The following is a 15,890-nucleotide window of genomic DNA, read 5'->3' as shown; positions in this document are numbered from 1 at the left end:
AGTTGTCTCCGGGCCTTGGACTCTCTCCGGTTTTTCTATTCCTTCAATTGTCTTAATTGATCCTGTCAAATTTCTAAAGTTACACGTGACAGATCCAATGTCTGATATGTTAAGTAGCCCATTTGGGCTCTCCGTCCGCAGAAACGGCTCCTGTGTCGCAACAGAACAAGACTGCGGCGGAACATGGTCATCCTTCCGCGCCTGTTGTCCTGGTGGCACGAAATGCCCAACCGGCCAGGAAAATGTGAAATGCTGCCCGTCGGACGCAGACTGCACCGAATTGCTCGATCACACACATTGCGCAAACAGCAGTGCAAATGTCTACAAGGCCAATGATTATTTTTGCTGCGCTGCTGGCATGCAGGCTTTCCAGAAAGAGAATGGATTTGTCGGCTGCACAGAGGATACATCCACCCTGGATAAAAGTTTAACTCTCCTGAAAATTCGGTATCATGGTATGTGAAGCTTTTGCCTGAACATTTACTACACAGTCATGGATTTGAACTAACTTTCCAATCCCCTATCTGCAGGCACTACCTCAACATCCATGCCCTCGTCAACAACATCCTCCACCACGGCCATTACCGACCCTGCAGCAGGGCCCACCACTGAAAGCCCATCTGAGAATTATTCTCCGTCATCCAATACTGGGTCCATTGCTGGCGGCGTTGTTGGCGGAGTAGCTGGGTTGGCCATCCTGGCTGGTCTGCTCTGGTTCCTACTTCGTCGCCGCAACAGGGCAAAGCAGAGCATAGAAACACATACGGACCCGAGTCCTCTAATGTCCAGTGTTCCCGGATCAAGCGTGATCGGGTCAAGCGTCCCTGGATCCAGTGTCCCCGGATCGAACATCGTCGAGTACTACAATAAGGAACCCCAATCACCGCAAGAACTTGCTGGCACTAAGGAGCCCTTACCGCCGCAAGAGCTTGCTGGTCGAGACGAAAATATGGTGCATGAATTACCATCCCAGACGACATATCGGTGATGGCGTGTATAGTGTCTAGTTGGAGCAGATACCCGAGAGAAAGTCCCATACTCTCTCACTTCTTTTATGTTAAGATAAGTAATACAACAATCTCTTTCGACTATAGAGCAAGACAAAATAAGGCGACACTTCTTCTTGAGCCTACATGCTACCAGGGAGATGGATGAGGAAGAAACTCTTGTATTCAAACTAGCAAAGCAGGGCTCTTTATAAAGGCCTGAGCTAACAAAGAACTAGCAAACTAGTAAAGAAAAGGCTCAGTCTGCGGGGGAACATCCCATCTAGGGGGGATCCTCCTCCGATATTACCTGACATTGTTTTATGCCAACCAGATCCAAAATTATAGACCAAAAAATCGGCCTGTTGCTTCTCACATCTCGCTGTCAACATAACTTCCATCCGCGGCTAGCGTGGCATAGTAAAGATCTGTCTCGCCGCAGATTACCATTTTACCTTGCCCAGCGAAGTTGAAATTCGCCGTACCAGATGGAACATAGATCTTGCCGATGAGCTTGCCGGATCGGTTCCAGACATGGACACCATCACCACAGCCAGCGTATACATTACCCTTTGAGTCGCAGTGGATCCCTTTTAAGACATTAGCCTCAACCATGAATTGCAGCTTGTTTGACTAACCATCAGGTGCACCAGAGTGAACAAAGGCAAAGGTCTTGCGGTTCTCGAGTGTACCATCGTCTTTCACATCAAATCGGTAGCTATAAAACGCAGTCGATAATCAGCTTCAAGCGACGAAGGGAACATTAGAAACGACAGCACATACACAGAGGCAGGGCGGGTAAAGTTAAGGCCGAAGAAGCCGCTATCAATGCCGGTATCGGCGACATATGCGTGCTTGCCATCCGGAGAGAAGGTCAAGCCTGTGGCAATGTTAGTCGCACTTTCCTTTTTGAGACTGTACACATTATTGATCTCCTACCATTGGGATGATCAAACCCATCTGCGACAACTGTCACGGCACCTGTCACGGGGTTGAACCGGTAGACTTGATCCTGCAGACCGGGCGCAGGGCGGAAGTCCTGTACATAACCATAGATGGTGTCTGTGAAGTAGATATCTTTGTTTTTCGGGTGGATGGCTACATCGTTCAAGGAGTTGAACTGTCGGCCGAAGTAGTTGTTGAGGATAACTGTAGACCATCTTGTCAGCCCCCGAAATTCAAAGGGCTAGTGTGTACTGACCTGTGGTGTTGAATGGCTCCTTTGGGTTCATAACCCACAAAGCAGGAGGTACATTGTCACCTTGACCCTCACCAGCATATAGGATCTGTCCCCGGTAATTAGTGGCCCCTGGAGCACAGTCAGTCGTCCGTGACCCCTAAAAAAGAGCTGATTGCCTACCATTGGGATTGATAACCTGTGGCGATGAATCAACGACGGCTACATTAACAAGGCCCACGGCATCTGACTTGTCGGAGACAGCAGCTGCTTCCGCAAGAGAAATCTTCTGAATAATAGCCGACTTCTCAAGACCGGTGCTGGCGTTCTTAGCGCCTGCATTTTGGACGAAAAAGACCTCATCCGTTCCCTTGGACCTGGAAACTAAAGTCAGATTCTCGCTATTCTTGGCTCATACTTGATTTGCGTGCTGGGTACCTACCAAACAACCGCCTCGTGGTATAGGGGGTCCTTTGGGGAGTGGGCGATCCGGGTCAGAGTTGGAGTTTCTCCGATGATCTTCAGAAATTCCTTGTCGTACACATGGAAAGGCTTCTGGGAGAGACTGTCTCCTGTCGAACCTGGAGGGACAAATGGCTATGCATATGTCAGTAAGAGACGCCGCTGGAAACCGCAAACGAGGAATCACATACACTCTTCGCATTGAACTCGGCCGGGGGCTGAGTCGCGGGTAGGACATTGAAGGCTCTTTGGTCAATCAATTGTGCTTGAGGAGGAATTTCGCTCGAGCTGACTGGTGCTAGGAAGGACCCAAGGAGCAGTAGCGTAGCTACTGAGGAAAGTTGAGGAGTCATTTTGATGCAGCACTCCAAGTACGTGGAACAATCCTCGAGGAAAGATTGGGGGTTTATCTCAGGGGATTGGAGAAGTGGAGATAGACCCCTCCTGTTTTCTTTTTCTGGGGATGATAGACAGAATTTCTCCGGAATTTCTGCGGAATTTCAGTCAAAGCTATGGCATCTCTCAATTATCGGAGTTGTGCCGAATCTATGCCGCTTTTTGACGTCAGTGCCGGAGCACCGGTGAACTTGGCTTTTTGCTAAAACATGGGATTAATTTGCAGTTTAGTGAGGAATTCTGTACCTAGTGCTCTGACTATTACAGATCTGTTGGATCATCAAGTAAGAACAACTACGTAGTTATCAGATGAGTATTAGAGATTCGCGAATAAAATGCTAGTGGCCCGCAGCCATTGCTACAATATGATTGGTCCTTAACGTTAGGAAATCACGTGGAAACAACCCACGATAATGTCCTCACGTGATAATCGTTACCAGAGCAAGAGCACTTCTTGAAGATTCGGCTCTACCCAAAGACCTTTGGCTATATATACTCAACAGATCGCCCACGAAGATGAATCCGGGAAACTGGATCATCCCGCAGCAGGAGTTTCATCAGTAAGGAACCAATACCTTTGTCCCGATCAATCTATCAAATCTTGGGGTATACGGCTGCAGAACGGCTGCCGAGCCTGTCGTTGAGGTAAATCTGATAGAGATGGTCTACAGGAATGGTAGATATCTCTGGAAAATGTGATAAATGCGTGGAGAAGAGAAGAAACTATCTGGACCTGAGCTAGCTAAGTGTGCAGGAGCAAGGGAAGTCACGTGACTTCCAACAAAATCATACCTCTGTTTTTGCTTTATCCTCACTCTTGATGGCGGAAAGAAGCTACGCAGGGAAATATGAAGCACAGAGGGAAATGATGAATGGACTCTGGAGAGGGAAAAGGAAGAAGAGAGAGGGAAGTCCTGGGGAGATGGGATGTCACGTGACATCTCCAACAACTCTGTCCGATACTTGCTGCATCTCTTCAAGCGGGTTTGATGCTCTCTGCATCCTTTCTAGCGGGCTGATTTCTTTTTGCTCGTAAACCAGCGTTCGCGTGGATTGGACGCGATTCATGACTTTGTGGCTTCTTTGCAATCATCACAGCGAAGGGTCTTTGTTCCGGCGTGGTAGGGACGTGCGGAGCGCTCCCAGCGGAGTGTTGGTCGGCGAGCCGCTCTGAGGGGGCTCGGCCAAACGAGAGCTTCGCGGAGGACTCTCCGGCAAAGGGATACCACTCGGTGTCGGCGAAGGTGTAGCCAGATAGTGCTGTTGTGGAGGGGGAGTAGCAGAAGGCTTCTCTGCCTGTTGTTGCGCGAGCTCCTCACTCATCCCATGAACCGGGCTTTCAGCCCGTTCTGGCTCATTTTGAACAAGCGGTTCTGGCTCGCTCTGCAAAATTGGTGCTGCGCCTGCACGGCGCATAGCCTGTTCGAGGTCTTCATTAAGCTCTTTTTTTTTTTTTTTTTGAATCGGACAGAGTGAGGATAAAGCAAGAACAGAGGTATGATTCACCTCAACGACAGGCTCGGCAGCTGTATACCCTAAGATTCGATAGATTGATCGGGACAAAGGTATTGGTTCCTTGTTACTCCTGCTGCGGGATGATCGAGTTTCCCGAATTCATCTTCGTAGGCGATCTGTTGGGTATATATATAAATAGATATTTTCAGTAGATGGTGATAGAGATGATCTACCATGAAATGTAGATGTCTCTGGAAGGTGTGATAGTTGCGTGGGGAAGGAAGAAACTATCTACAGGTGAGCTATAGCTAATGTGTGCAGGAGCAAGCGGAGTCACGTGATCTCCAACAGATGCAATGCATCATCACTCTGGAGGGAAAGCCTTTGTGATCGTTATTGCTAGAGGCGCCAGGAACAAGAGAAAGCCGCAGTATCCAAACCTCACCATTGTGATTGCAATAGGTATTGCATTTTTGAAAGTAACAAAGCGTCTTCGGAAATCTAAGTTTTCACTGAGAATGACAGAGCCCAGCCAACTTCTATGTTGTAGACTCTTCCAGACCATCTACAAGTCTAGACTTGTCTTTTGTCTCAGAAACCCACAAATTTGGCCAAGTCTCACAAGGATCATCAGATAGAGGTCTTGTTCTGCGTAGCGTCTAACCTTATTTTCGTTTTACAGTGATGCCGGGCTATCAGTTCAGGCGGACAAAATTTCCAAGGTTAAATGATAACTAGAATACCAAATTTCATGAATCTACAATCCTAATAGGGCTCCAGTTAGTAGAAAATATAGCTACTATAGTCCTGTTTCCCCGCGTTCATGAGACTTCACGATTTCTAGGGACTCAATTTCGGGACAAGCTAGTTACGGAGTACAGTTGTTTAATGCCGTTGGTTCTGCATTTTTCACACTAATAGTGCCAATGTTTGTATTCAATGGTATCTGATAACCGACATTGCCAAGTCCTTAGAGAACGACGTAGATATTTGCTGCAGATGCACCCCATCGGAACAAAATCTGCTAGAACGAGATGGAATAAAATTCAAGTGTGACAAACTTCTATTTTCGGGCCGGCATGTCGAAAATGGCCTCTAGCACTCTTCTTTTCCACCAGCCACCTTGATACAGTATTCCATGAATACATCAAATCCTTGACCGGAATCTCTTTCATCCCTCCAGTTACGCTTAACCAAACTTTTAAGCCCAGCGAAAAAAAAAATCTTCAATTGGACCTAAGTCCGGCGAATAGGGCGGATAACCCAATTTCGCCCCAGCCTCCGCACACATCTGTGTAAGTGGTGGAACGATGCGTTATTTGGCTTGTTTCCATTTAGGCGATTGCAACGTTGATCCCGAGGTCTCTTCCAAGGTTTAGTCGTCAAATGGGTCATCATTTACTCCAAATCCGCGTCTTCTTAGTTTCACGCTTGGGCGTGGCACTTCAGTGGAGCGTTGCGGAATAACAGAAAGAATCAAACGGTCCACCCAGGGAAATCTAAGCCGCCGGAAGATGGTGGAGTTCTAAGGGATTTAGCGGATGGCTTGCATGTGAACCAGGAGCCAAGCCTGGATTGCGGGCTTTTTCCCAAAGAATTGGACACTGTCCAAAGAAAATTCAAGGAACAACCTTGGAAAACAGTAAACCATGGATTGTGAAAGGGGTTACTGGTGATTGGCCACAATTTAACCCATGCCCTGCCAAGACCATAAGCTGTATTATGATTGGTCTAATTTCCAATATTTTTTAGCCAATCGTGTTACTTTTCTCCTGGACCACAATGTCGGCGTCCATGGGCCACACAGACTCCTCAAAATTCCATCAACAATCAACTGCAGACCTGTGAGGAGTGATTTAATATTCTCTTAACATGAAGCGGTGAAGTGCTAAAGGTCATGTCGCTACAATGCATTTCGACAATTCATCTTGGCAATGCAGCGGCCACAGTTACAATAATGCCGGATCTGAGTTCCTGACAGTTCCGTTGCCTTCAGCCCTGGGCTAAAACGATCCGATCCCTGTTGGGCCCACAATAGGGCATCCTTTTTGGAGTTGGACCCAGACAATGCGATTTGCAAACCTGTTAGTTCCTACACGCAGGCCTCCTTGGCGAATGGATCATTCTGCAGTCGCATTCCTACTTTGTGTACTCTGGACAGTCCCCATCTCTGGTTGTTCCTCTGCATTCTGAAATACCAACCTAGGTAGGTTCCTACGTACCTGGGTATTGATGGATCTCCTAATTAAGAACGCGGAGTATACGTAACCTTGGAAAGTGTCTCCCCTACCTGCTTTTATTCCGAGCTTGCTCCGGGTCCATCCATGGATCTATGGGTCCTGTATCCATGGATATTGACAATGATTTCACCAATGAGGAATGTCCTTGGCCATCTAGAGCTCTAGATTTAGGTACTGGTGGCTTAAATGTACACAAATGTACCCAATCAGACTATACCTATGTATGGATTCTAGATACTGTTTGACCCATCGACCGAATCCAACCCCATTCCACCTCCAATGGGGACTACATGTCATACCCACGGCCTCGACCTTTGTGGAACCCATGGCATACGAGTCCTTTCAACGGTTTTACGTATGCCCAGGTGCGCGCCCCCAGCGGTTCGCTGGAATGGAGCCAGGTACCCGGAACTTTCGGTTCATCTTTTGCTCTGGACTTACGAGGCAAGCGTGGCGGAAGAAGAAGATTCTGTCGATTTCGAGGGTATATATACCTACTCTTGTCCCTCCTCTCTGTCCTCTTCCTTCAAACAACCACACTCCTTTTTGGTACCACCGTTCATTCATTTACAACACTGTCTTTTGAATCCAACTAAGACATATATAACACTCCTTCATATCTTCGTCGATCTCTACCTTCCTTTGTGACTCAACACCCAACACACTCCACCAAAATGCTATTCGCCAAGTCTCTCATGCTGCTCGCAGCCCTCACCACCAGCACCCTGGCCAGACCCACAACCCTCGAGCGCCGCCAGGCCACAGGAACCTCGTCCGCCAGCGGCGGTAGCTGGACCTCCACACCCTCCAGCGGCTCATACTCTACTGCTGGATTCGGCAGCTCCACCAGCTCATCCGGCTCAGGCGAAACATACGCCGGCAACGTCGGCAATCCCTACGGCAGCAACATCATCTCTATTGATGCCTCGTCCGCCAGCAACTACAAGTACGTGGCGCAGTTCTCTGGCTCGCCCACCGATTCCTGGACTATCGCCATCTTCAACAAGTACGGTCCGGATGGCAAGATGACAGGCTGGTACGGCAACGCCTGTAACACTTTCACTCTTGCCCCCGGTGAGACCAAGTACGTCGCCTTTGACGAGGATACGAATGGTGGCTTTGCCGCCGCTAAGGGAGCCGGATCCACTATCCCCACTGATAGCATGGGTGGCTACGCTTCCACCTGGGGCGAGTTCGACTTCGGTTCCACCACCAACAGTGGCTGGTCTGGCTTTGACGTCTCCGTTATCGCTGCGCAGAACGCTGGCATGTCCATCGATGGTATGAAGATCTGTGATGCCCTTGGCTCTGTTTGCTCCTCTGTCACCAAGGACGCTGCTGTGGTCGATAACGCTTACACCGCCGCTGAGACTGCTATCGGTGGTATTGGTGCTAACTTGGGATCTGGTCCTGTTCGTCTGGCTGTTACCATTGATTACAGCGGATAAAATTTGTTTTCTTTGAGATTTGATTTTATATGGTTTTGAAGATAGACTTTTGGATCATTCTGTTTCGGAGGATGATCTATACCCAGCTGGAATGGTATCTGCTTCTTTGTCAATATAGAGACTTTTAGGCTGGTCCTTTTTTTTTCGGTTTATATATACAATATAACACATTCTTTCAAACAACTTCCTTTTCCATCGTAAAACTATTATAGTGTTCTATCTTTACTTGGGTTGTTACTTTGGGAAGTTTCAAATGTCCGCGTGGCGTCAACATACGCAATCGCCTACTACGTAGTCGCCACGTAATGAGCCCATCTTCAGGAACCATTCAAATTAAAGATAGAAATAAGAACAAAAATAGAGTTAAGCTCGTTCCATTCTGAGGACAATTCATAATAACGCCGGGAGTATATCTTGCCTTCATATCCGTTGGCCCAATCCCAAAAATTAATTGCAAGATTACTTCCTTGGGCTAACAAGACCGTAGAACTCAAGCGGCTTGATACTGAATGCACCGTTCGACTCAAGCTTGTAGTTAGGGTCCGCCAGCTCAAAGGTGGTCTCCTTAATAATGCTGGCAAGAGTAAAGAACGACCACCGCCAAGCCCAGAGCTTGCCGATGCACTCACGCTTGCCGTTACCGAATCCCTTCTTCGCGGCAGCAGGGAGCTGATCCCACTTCTCACCGAGAACACGCTCGGGCTTGAAGGCTTCCGGGTCCTCGAAGACAGCCGGATCGCGGTTGACTTGACTCAAGACAGCGATCATGGGCTGGTTGTGAGCAATTTGGTACTCGCCACCGGCAAGAAGGACAGGGCTCTTGTTGTCGGAGGGAATGGGCTCGATGTTGAAGCCGGGCGCGGTAGCACAAAGACGGATCGACTCGCGCAGGATGGCCTCGACATAGTTGAGGCTCTGCAGATGCTCCAGGTCGATCTTGCCGTCGCCGACCACGCGGTCGATCTCCTCCTGGGCCTTTTTGATCTCGCTCGGGTTCTCCATCAGGTAGTACAGGGCGTAGGAGATGAGGTTGGGTGCTGTGGCAGCCCCGATGAAGATCGAGATGATCTCATCGATAATCTGCGACTCGGAGAGCTTCTCGCCGCTCTCTGGGTCGGCACCGTTTATCATCGCATGCAAGATATCCTTGCGGTCAGTCTCTGGCTGCTCCTTCCGGGTCTTGATTACCTGCGCAGCGAAATCGCGCATGGTCTTCGTGTCTTTCTCGAATCGGCGCTGGTACAAAAGCCGGGTTAGGAACCTGGGGCGGGTGGGTCGCTTCATCGCCTCCATGGTGGCGCCGGCCATGGCACTGATCATAGGTGGCTCGGCGCCTTCGAGTACGTGCACGCGCTGGTTGAAGAAACATTGCATGCAGGATGCAAGAAGGAGACGGTCCAGGTCGTTGGTGAGCAGAGTCCGTGTCTTGGTTCCCGCACTCCATTTTTTGGTCAAGTCAGGGATGACCTCCGCCATGTCGCCGAAGAGGTTGTCGGTCGCAGATTGTGTAAGATGAGGCATCATGATCCGGTGGGCGATACCCCAGCTCTTCTCGTAGTCGTATGCTGTGAACAGACTGTCGTTCACGGCATATCGGATTTCGACTACTGGTCCTGTAACACACTTGCGGAATCGGGTCTCGTCGCAAATCTCTTCTAACAAAGCGACACTGCCGATGAAGACGATCTCATGGCCGAGAGCATTAATTTTGAAAATGGAGCCTTAAAAAAATTAGTGATCGCTCGTTAGGGCTGGGTGTTGCCGTGGTCCGTAGACGGGCTGCTGTCATACCAAATTGCTTGGCCAACTTGTTGAGCGAGTTCCATGTCTCGTTGGGGTTGATGTCGAAAACGTTGCCCAAGAGGGGAATTCCGGGCGGTCCTGGGATCTTGGTAGGCATTCTTGCTGAAAAAAAAAAAAAGAAAAGAACGATGAGGGATATCACTAGTATACAAAAAACAAATATCGAAAGTCAGAGAGAGGGGAAGAGCCTCAACCTCTCAGTGGGCAGGGGAACTCTTTAAAGCATCATCTCTGGGTTTTAGTCTGCATGCGAGTCTGAATTGTTTCCCGATCGGCAGATCGAGTGGACCTATGCCATTGGTGCAAGAGGGATGTCGCGCTCGGCCTAAGACTCCATCGTTCATCAGTTGTGGCCGAGCTGAAGGATCGGCGCGATGGCGATGTAATAGCGCGGATTGGTGCCGCCGATCGCACTGGGATAGGCAATCCCTTAGGCCATCTGACACCCCATCTGGAGCCCATCTGCAGCCATCTGCAGCCATCTGGGGCCACTGGGGTAGCTAAAGCGCGCTACGGGCTGTAGTGCAACCAGTGAGCTCAATGGGGTTCAGCACAATTGTCAGCCGGGATCTTCTGCAAAATTTTCCTGCATCTTCAAAACTGTATTCGTCTCCATGCATCTTGACCGCTTCTGCGGAGTATGTGACATCTTCCTTGTCATGAAATCATTGTGTAAGGGGTAGGATGAGCACACAGGCGTTGTAAGGTGCAAGGTACTCCGTACTCCATACGAAATCTTGGATAGGTCGAATCATAGTAAATATGACATGTCTGTTAGACTGATTAGTGGTACTCTTACAAACATATGTTGTGGCACAAAATAAGCCACTCTAGCCAATACCTACTTAGTACTAGCTATTATTAGAATAAAGAGAAATTGTATAAAGTTGGCATATGTATGTTGTGAACTTCAGCTAAGACCTTGGACCTTCCAAGGTTCCTTTCATGGACACGAGTCACGTGAATCGGTGTGATAAACTACACCCCAGAGGATCAACTATTACCTATGTAGTTAACTGTGTGAACATGAAAGGACGCTAAATTATATGTGCCCCAGATCCCAGGTTTCCACTCGATATTAACTGCATGTATGTATATCCCGGAAATAGTCCAGTGTCAACCCAAACAAGTCTCCTAACCTAGAATCCAAAGCTGTCCAGCAACGAATTGGCATCCGGCTCGTGAAACATCGTAGGTGGCTTCGGTTTCGGCTTCGGCTTCGGCTTCTGTTCTTCTTCTTTCTTCAGTGTCTCCCCGGGTGTGATTTCAGAAACGGCGGATTCCTGCAAGATATCTGCTCGGCGCACCGGCATATCCGCAACTACAAGGCTGCTTCGCCGACGCAGCATTTTCCGGTAATCGACTCCGTTCTCACCCATCTCCAAGGAGGTATCAGGCTTCAACGCATCCTGGGTAGGCAGTCCGCCCAGGAACTCCCAGTGGCGTACCAGATCCAGAGCGAGAAAATCGCAGCCCATACGGTCGTAGAGTCGGGCATTGCGGATAACGAATTCCCATTCTTCTCTGGGTCGCACTTTGGAGGCGCCTTTGAGGGTTTGGAGTGTCTTTTCGCGAAGTTGATGGTATAAGACTACCAAGGCAGGATCGTTGGAAAGATATGACTTGGACTGAAGGGTTACTCGGCCCGGGCTGCCCGGGGTGGCTGGCGTCGTCGTCGGTGACAGGAGGGTCTCGACCGGCGACTAGATCAGATTAGTTGGGTTCTGGCGGCTATAGAAGCAAAGTACTCACAATCAGTGCCCGCACTGCCATATCCCGTCGTCCAAGCATCCAGAAAGCCCAGGAGGCCATCCAGCGATTGCCCTCAGAAGCGGCCTCGGGCAACACCCTTTCTTCCAGTATCTCGCGAAGAACCGGTCCGTTGTCCCCTTCTGAGGCTCGCGTAATTGCGATCGCTAGCTGGAGATCACCCATCTGGTTTATGATGACATTTGCAGCATCACGTAGATGATCGGCCAGGAGGAAGAAAGATGCTGCATATTCTGTTCGATGTTAGCTGGCAGTGCTCAGTCATGGACAATACGAGGTTCGAATTACCAAATCGTCGCTTCCCAAGCAATGCATAGGCATTCTTGAGAGCAGATGTCCTCCATCGCGGTTCCTTGAAGTCATTTGCCAACAAACGTTGGGTTGCCGCTTGTTCGCGGTTCCAGTGTGCAATACGCCAGAGGCCCTGAAGGACGTTCTTCTTTCCGAGGGCGAGGTAATACAAAGTACAGTCGATGGGGTTTTTCTCTTCCGTCTTGGTGTATTCACATCGGGCGAGGATTTCGAGTTGTGCTTTCTAATCAACCGGTTAGTTTGTGACCAAGGAGATGATATGACAGACACGCACCACAGCTATGGAATCCGATAGCCACATAAAGAGACCGCTTTCACGAGCAGCCTTCCAAGTCAATTTCCCATTGAATTGCCGGGAGACAAGGTCTGTGAGAATATCTTGGCTGCTGCTATGATAAGCCCAAACAATCTCTCTCCATGAAACAGTGTCTTTGTTGGCGACTCCTTGGGTCCGACGCAGCATATGCTGTCGGAAAAATAAGAGATAGCGCGCTGCATTATCGTCCATTGAGCGCCGGTGCTTCTCAACCATGGCAACACATTCAATGGTATCTGCTAAGCGGAATTGCTCGTGACTAGACAGCTGCGGCAAGGCGATCCGTGCTAAGCTCTCATTGAGGGCCGCCGCTGCGTTTTCATCTATGGCAGATAACAATTCCTCATCAGTGGAATCGACGTAGGAAGAGCGCATTTCCTTGGAGATCGCTTGTTGGGAACCCTAATTATTGTTAGTATTGGGAAGAGAAATGAGGAGGGCACACTTACATCTTGCTCGTAGAAATATTCTACCGGCATCTCTAGGAAGCCATCTAGCTCATCGCCCTCCGTGTAGAACTTCAGCTTGCGATGTAGGTTCAAGAGAATCGAGTGTACCAAGCTAGTCTTCCCAGCCAGAATGCACTGTGCCAAGTACTGTGGATGGAACACAGGCAACGGACCATTCAGCCGGCTGACAACATCGAAAAGATCGACAAACGACAGCCCTCGAGACGGCATCCGAAGCTCAGACACTAGACGGTCCCCAACATCAATATCCTTGTCATAGACAAACAGCTGGTTGCCGGCCCCGATGACCAAATGGCCGTTACTCAGCCAGCAAGAGTCTCCTATAGGGTGAGGCGTGAGATCTCGGATCCAGATCTCCCGGACTTGTGTCCACGAGGGTCGGGAATCTAGATAGTCATAGCGTAGCTGAGATAAGAGAACAACTTTATGTGGGAATCCCACAGCTAAGATGGACTGTTTGTCTGGTGTTGACGTCCAGTCCAAATCCCGGATAATGTCATGTGAAGCAAAATGTTCCTCGAACTCCAGCTGGGCATTGTTGGTATCCCAGATTGTCAGGCGAGTCCGGTCCTCGTCAACCAGAGCTGCCTTGCGAATAGAGCTCCCACTAGCCATAGACGGGTTGGTGATGCCTGTATCAACAGTCGACTGGAGTAGCCAATCGACCTTCAAATTCGATGGGTCAACTGTGGCTGTCCATGTCCGCAGAACTCCACTGTGAGTGTAGGAGAGAGCAATGTCGGCAGAGAACGAATCGAAGAACCCGGATATTTTTGTTTTGGGACCTGCTGGATCCACGGGAAGGATATATGCAATATCCTCCTTCAGCCCCATGTCAAAGGTGCAAAATTCTCGTAATTCATAGGCATGGTCATTTACAAACATCCCTTGATGGCCTTCCCGACTTGGCCCTCGTATTTCCCAGGCAATTCCGTGCATGTTTGCCCATATAGTTGCTACATAGGAAACGCCTGGGGTCGCTTGGGTGCTGGGAATTGGCAGCACACATAGTGGCTTTCCGGGCAGTGTGAATTGCAAAGAAGCCACTTTCTTAGCGTGGTTTGAGCTGAAGTCCCATAGGGAGACACCATTGTGGTGGAGATTGACGAGAAGATTCCTGTTCTCCAGCACACATGTTCGATGAATATGCTCATCTGAGAGGAGGACACTCTTGTGTGCTAGGATCGTCCCTCCGTCCCGACGCCGCTGTGTCCATACAGTGGCTTTGTTTTCATTGGTACGTGAAACCAGTATATCTCCAATAGCATTCCGGACAATCTTTTTCACGGGAGCAGTATGACCAGACCAAGAAGCTGTCTGAGTGACTCGCTTCGTGCGGGGCGCAGGATCAAACAGGACATCCACATGAGAATCATACCACTCGATCCGACCATCGAAGTGATGAACCAGAACGCTGAGCTTGTCATCCGATGTTGTACTCTGGAATGCACGAATTTGAGCATAGTCTTCTTGTGGTGACTGATCCAATGCAAATCCCAAGTCCAAGCCTTCGACGTGGAGGATATTGAAGACGCTCAATTTGGTCTTTGCTTTAGAACCAATATCTTCCAAAGCCCAAGCAGACATATGGCCCTGGCCATCAATGACAACGCAGATCTCTGGGGCCTTGCTCGCAACCTCGATGATATGTTCTAACGCATGATTCTCCTTGTTTCCTGTGGTCCTCTGAATAGCACGCTCAGTCGCAACACAGAAGTCACGGCCATCCAAAATAAACCCATATCGTCGTTGCGGTCCTTGGTCCTCATCCGACGTGTGCCTAGGTTGTACCGACTCATCCATGTCAATCTCTGCCCAGAACTGTAGGGCAGAAAGCGCATGGATGTCCGTCACTGCCCACACTCGAATCTTATTGTCGGCACAAAATGTGTACAAAACATTGTCCATAGATTGCTCGGGGTGCCGAGGTAAACGCCAGTGTATCCCGGTGACGACATTCGGATGAGGCAGATACGAGTTCTCGAACCGAACCTCGTCTGCGCCGAAGGCAAGTCGTCTCCATACCTTGACCAAGCGGTCGTAATACCCTACCGTAACAATCAAGGATGAATCGGGAGAAAATTGCGCGAACTTCACGGGTGTCGCAAGCTTTCTTTTCCATACGAGGCGCGGTTCGTCGTTCATAAACCAAAGGGCAAGGCGGGAGTTGCCCACCAGGAGCTCGTTCGAGGAACCCCACGATAGTGTATAGATCGGTTCGTCATCATCGGGGGCGCGGAATGTATAAAGGAGCGACCACTAAACAAAGCCAGGTATCAACATCCATTGTTATTGCTATTATGGGAACATCTTGCTGGACCAAGCTCCGAGTAGTGTGGGGTTGTATGCGCACCTTGAGAGTTTCGCCCTGGATGCCGTATGGCTGGTACACGAATACATCAGGGCCACCACAAACTGCAATCTTGCCGGACGTCTCGTGAAATGCTACGGCCTCAAGGGCATCTGTATCGTCGACGTAAATCGTTTGGAGGAGCGTTTGCGGACCGCCGAGGATAACCAGCGCGTGGCCGGATATGTATGCCTATTGGGGAACGCGCGGGGGTAAGGGTCAGCAACAGGGGGCTTTAAATGAGCCGCAGAGCTGGATAATAAACCCGGCAACATTTGAGAGTACTTACAACAACACGAAGACCATCCCACAGCGCCGTGCTGAACGACTGGAGCTTCGCTGGGGGTCTCCCCGGCAGTACCGCTCGCATAGAGGCGGTTGGTTCTGGAGTCGGACACTCGTTGCGCTTGAAAACACGTTACAACATTGCCAGATCAAATACTATTATGTCTGGGAGTAACCAGAGTCACAAGGGAAACGGAAAGTAGGAGATGGGTGTTTGGGGAGTTGTCTGAATGCACGCAGGGGGACAAGGCGGAAGAGAGCTGGTCGATTACGCTGCCGCTCTCCACTCGGTGGCCAGACGTGACCCATGACCCTCGACTTGAACACAAAGCAGCTAGGTATGGATATAAACATGTGAATCTAGATTTATTATTTCTTACGGTTTCCTACGATGATAAATCTGTATTCCAAGAGCTCTAA

At 49.5% G+C, this 15,890-nt stretch overlaps 6 protein-coding genes across 6 annotated transcripts; 2 read left to right on the top strand and 4 right to left on the bottom strand.

Annotated features, from left to right (window-relative positions):
• Nucleotides 1-97: 97 nt before the first annotated feature.
• Nucleotides 98-988, top strand: N7525_010554 (uncharacterized protein; the record flags this gene model as incomplete). The annotated part of the gene is made up of 2 exons (XM_002561457.2): nt 98-455; nt 531-988. The coding sequence occupies 2 exons, from the start codon at nt 98-100 to the stop codon at nt 986-988; spliced, it is 816 nt and encodes a 271-aa protein (XP_002561503.2).
• Nucleotides 989-1,358: 370 nt separating this feature from the next.
• Nucleotides 1,359-2,978, bottom strand: N7525_010553 (uncharacterized protein; the record flags this gene model as incomplete). Its single annotated transcript, XM_002561458.2, has 8 exons — nt 1,359-1,576; nt 1,625-1,704; nt 1,770-1,866; nt 1,926-2,135; nt 2,188-2,295; nt 2,347-2,540; nt 2,606-2,760; nt 2,817-2,978. The coding sequence occupies 8 exons, from the start codon at nt 2,976-2,978 to the stop codon at nt 1,359-1,361; spliced, it is 1,224 nt and encodes a 407-aa protein (XP_002561504.1).
• Nucleotides 2,979-4,113: 1,135 nt separating this feature from the next.
• On the bottom strand, nt 4,114-4,437 carry N7525_010552 (uncharacterized protein; the record flags this gene model as incomplete). Its single annotated transcript, XM_061215135.1, has 1 exon — nt 4,114-4,437. One exon carries the CDS (start codon nt 4,435-4,437, stop codon nt 4,114-4,116), a length of 324 nt encoding a protein of 107 aa, XP_061067647.1.
• Nucleotides 4,438-7,390: 2,953 nt separating this feature from the next.
• On the top strand, nt 7,391-8,164 carry N7525_010551 (putative allergen; the record flags this gene model as incomplete). The annotated part of the gene is made up of 1 exon (XM_002561461.1): nt 7,391-8,164. One exon carries the CDS (start codon nt 7,391-7,393, stop codon nt 8,162-8,164), a length of 774 nt encoding a protein of 257 aa, XP_002561507.1.
• A 459-nt stretch (nt 8,165-8,623) lies between these two features.
• On the bottom strand, nt 8,624-10,064 carry N7525_010550 (uncharacterized protein; the record flags this gene model as incomplete). Its single annotated transcript, XM_061215134.1, has 2 exons — nt 8,624-9,885; nt 9,956-10,064. 2 exons carry the CDS (start codon nt 10,062-10,064, stop codon nt 8,624-8,626), a joined length of 1,371 nt encoding a protein of 456 aa, XP_061067646.1.
• Nucleotides 10,065-11,106: 1,042 nt separating this feature from the next.
• N7525_010549 (uncharacterized protein) lies at nt 11,107-15,555 on the bottom strand (the record flags this gene model as incomplete). Its single annotated transcript, XM_061215133.1, has 7 exons — nt 11,107-11,670; nt 11,720-11,970; nt 12,026-12,272; nt 12,324-12,767; nt 12,815-15,094; nt 15,189-15,377; nt 15,475-15,555. 7 exons carry the CDS (start codon nt 15,553-15,555, stop codon nt 11,107-11,109), a joined length of 4,056 nt encoding a protein of 1,351 aa, XP_061067645.1.
• Between the last annotated feature and the right edge of the window lie 335 nt (nt 15,556-15,890).

Source organism: Penicillium rubens, assembly GCF_028828025.1.
Source record: "Penicillium rubens strain IBT 27055 chromosome Unknown utg000004l_segment0_segment0, whole genome shotgun sequence".
Lineage (NCBI taxonomy): Eukaryota > Fungi > Ascomycota > Eurotiomycetes > Eurotiales > Aspergillaceae > Penicillium > Penicillium rubens.
This window is presented reverse-complemented; position numbering and strand designations above follow the sequence as displayed.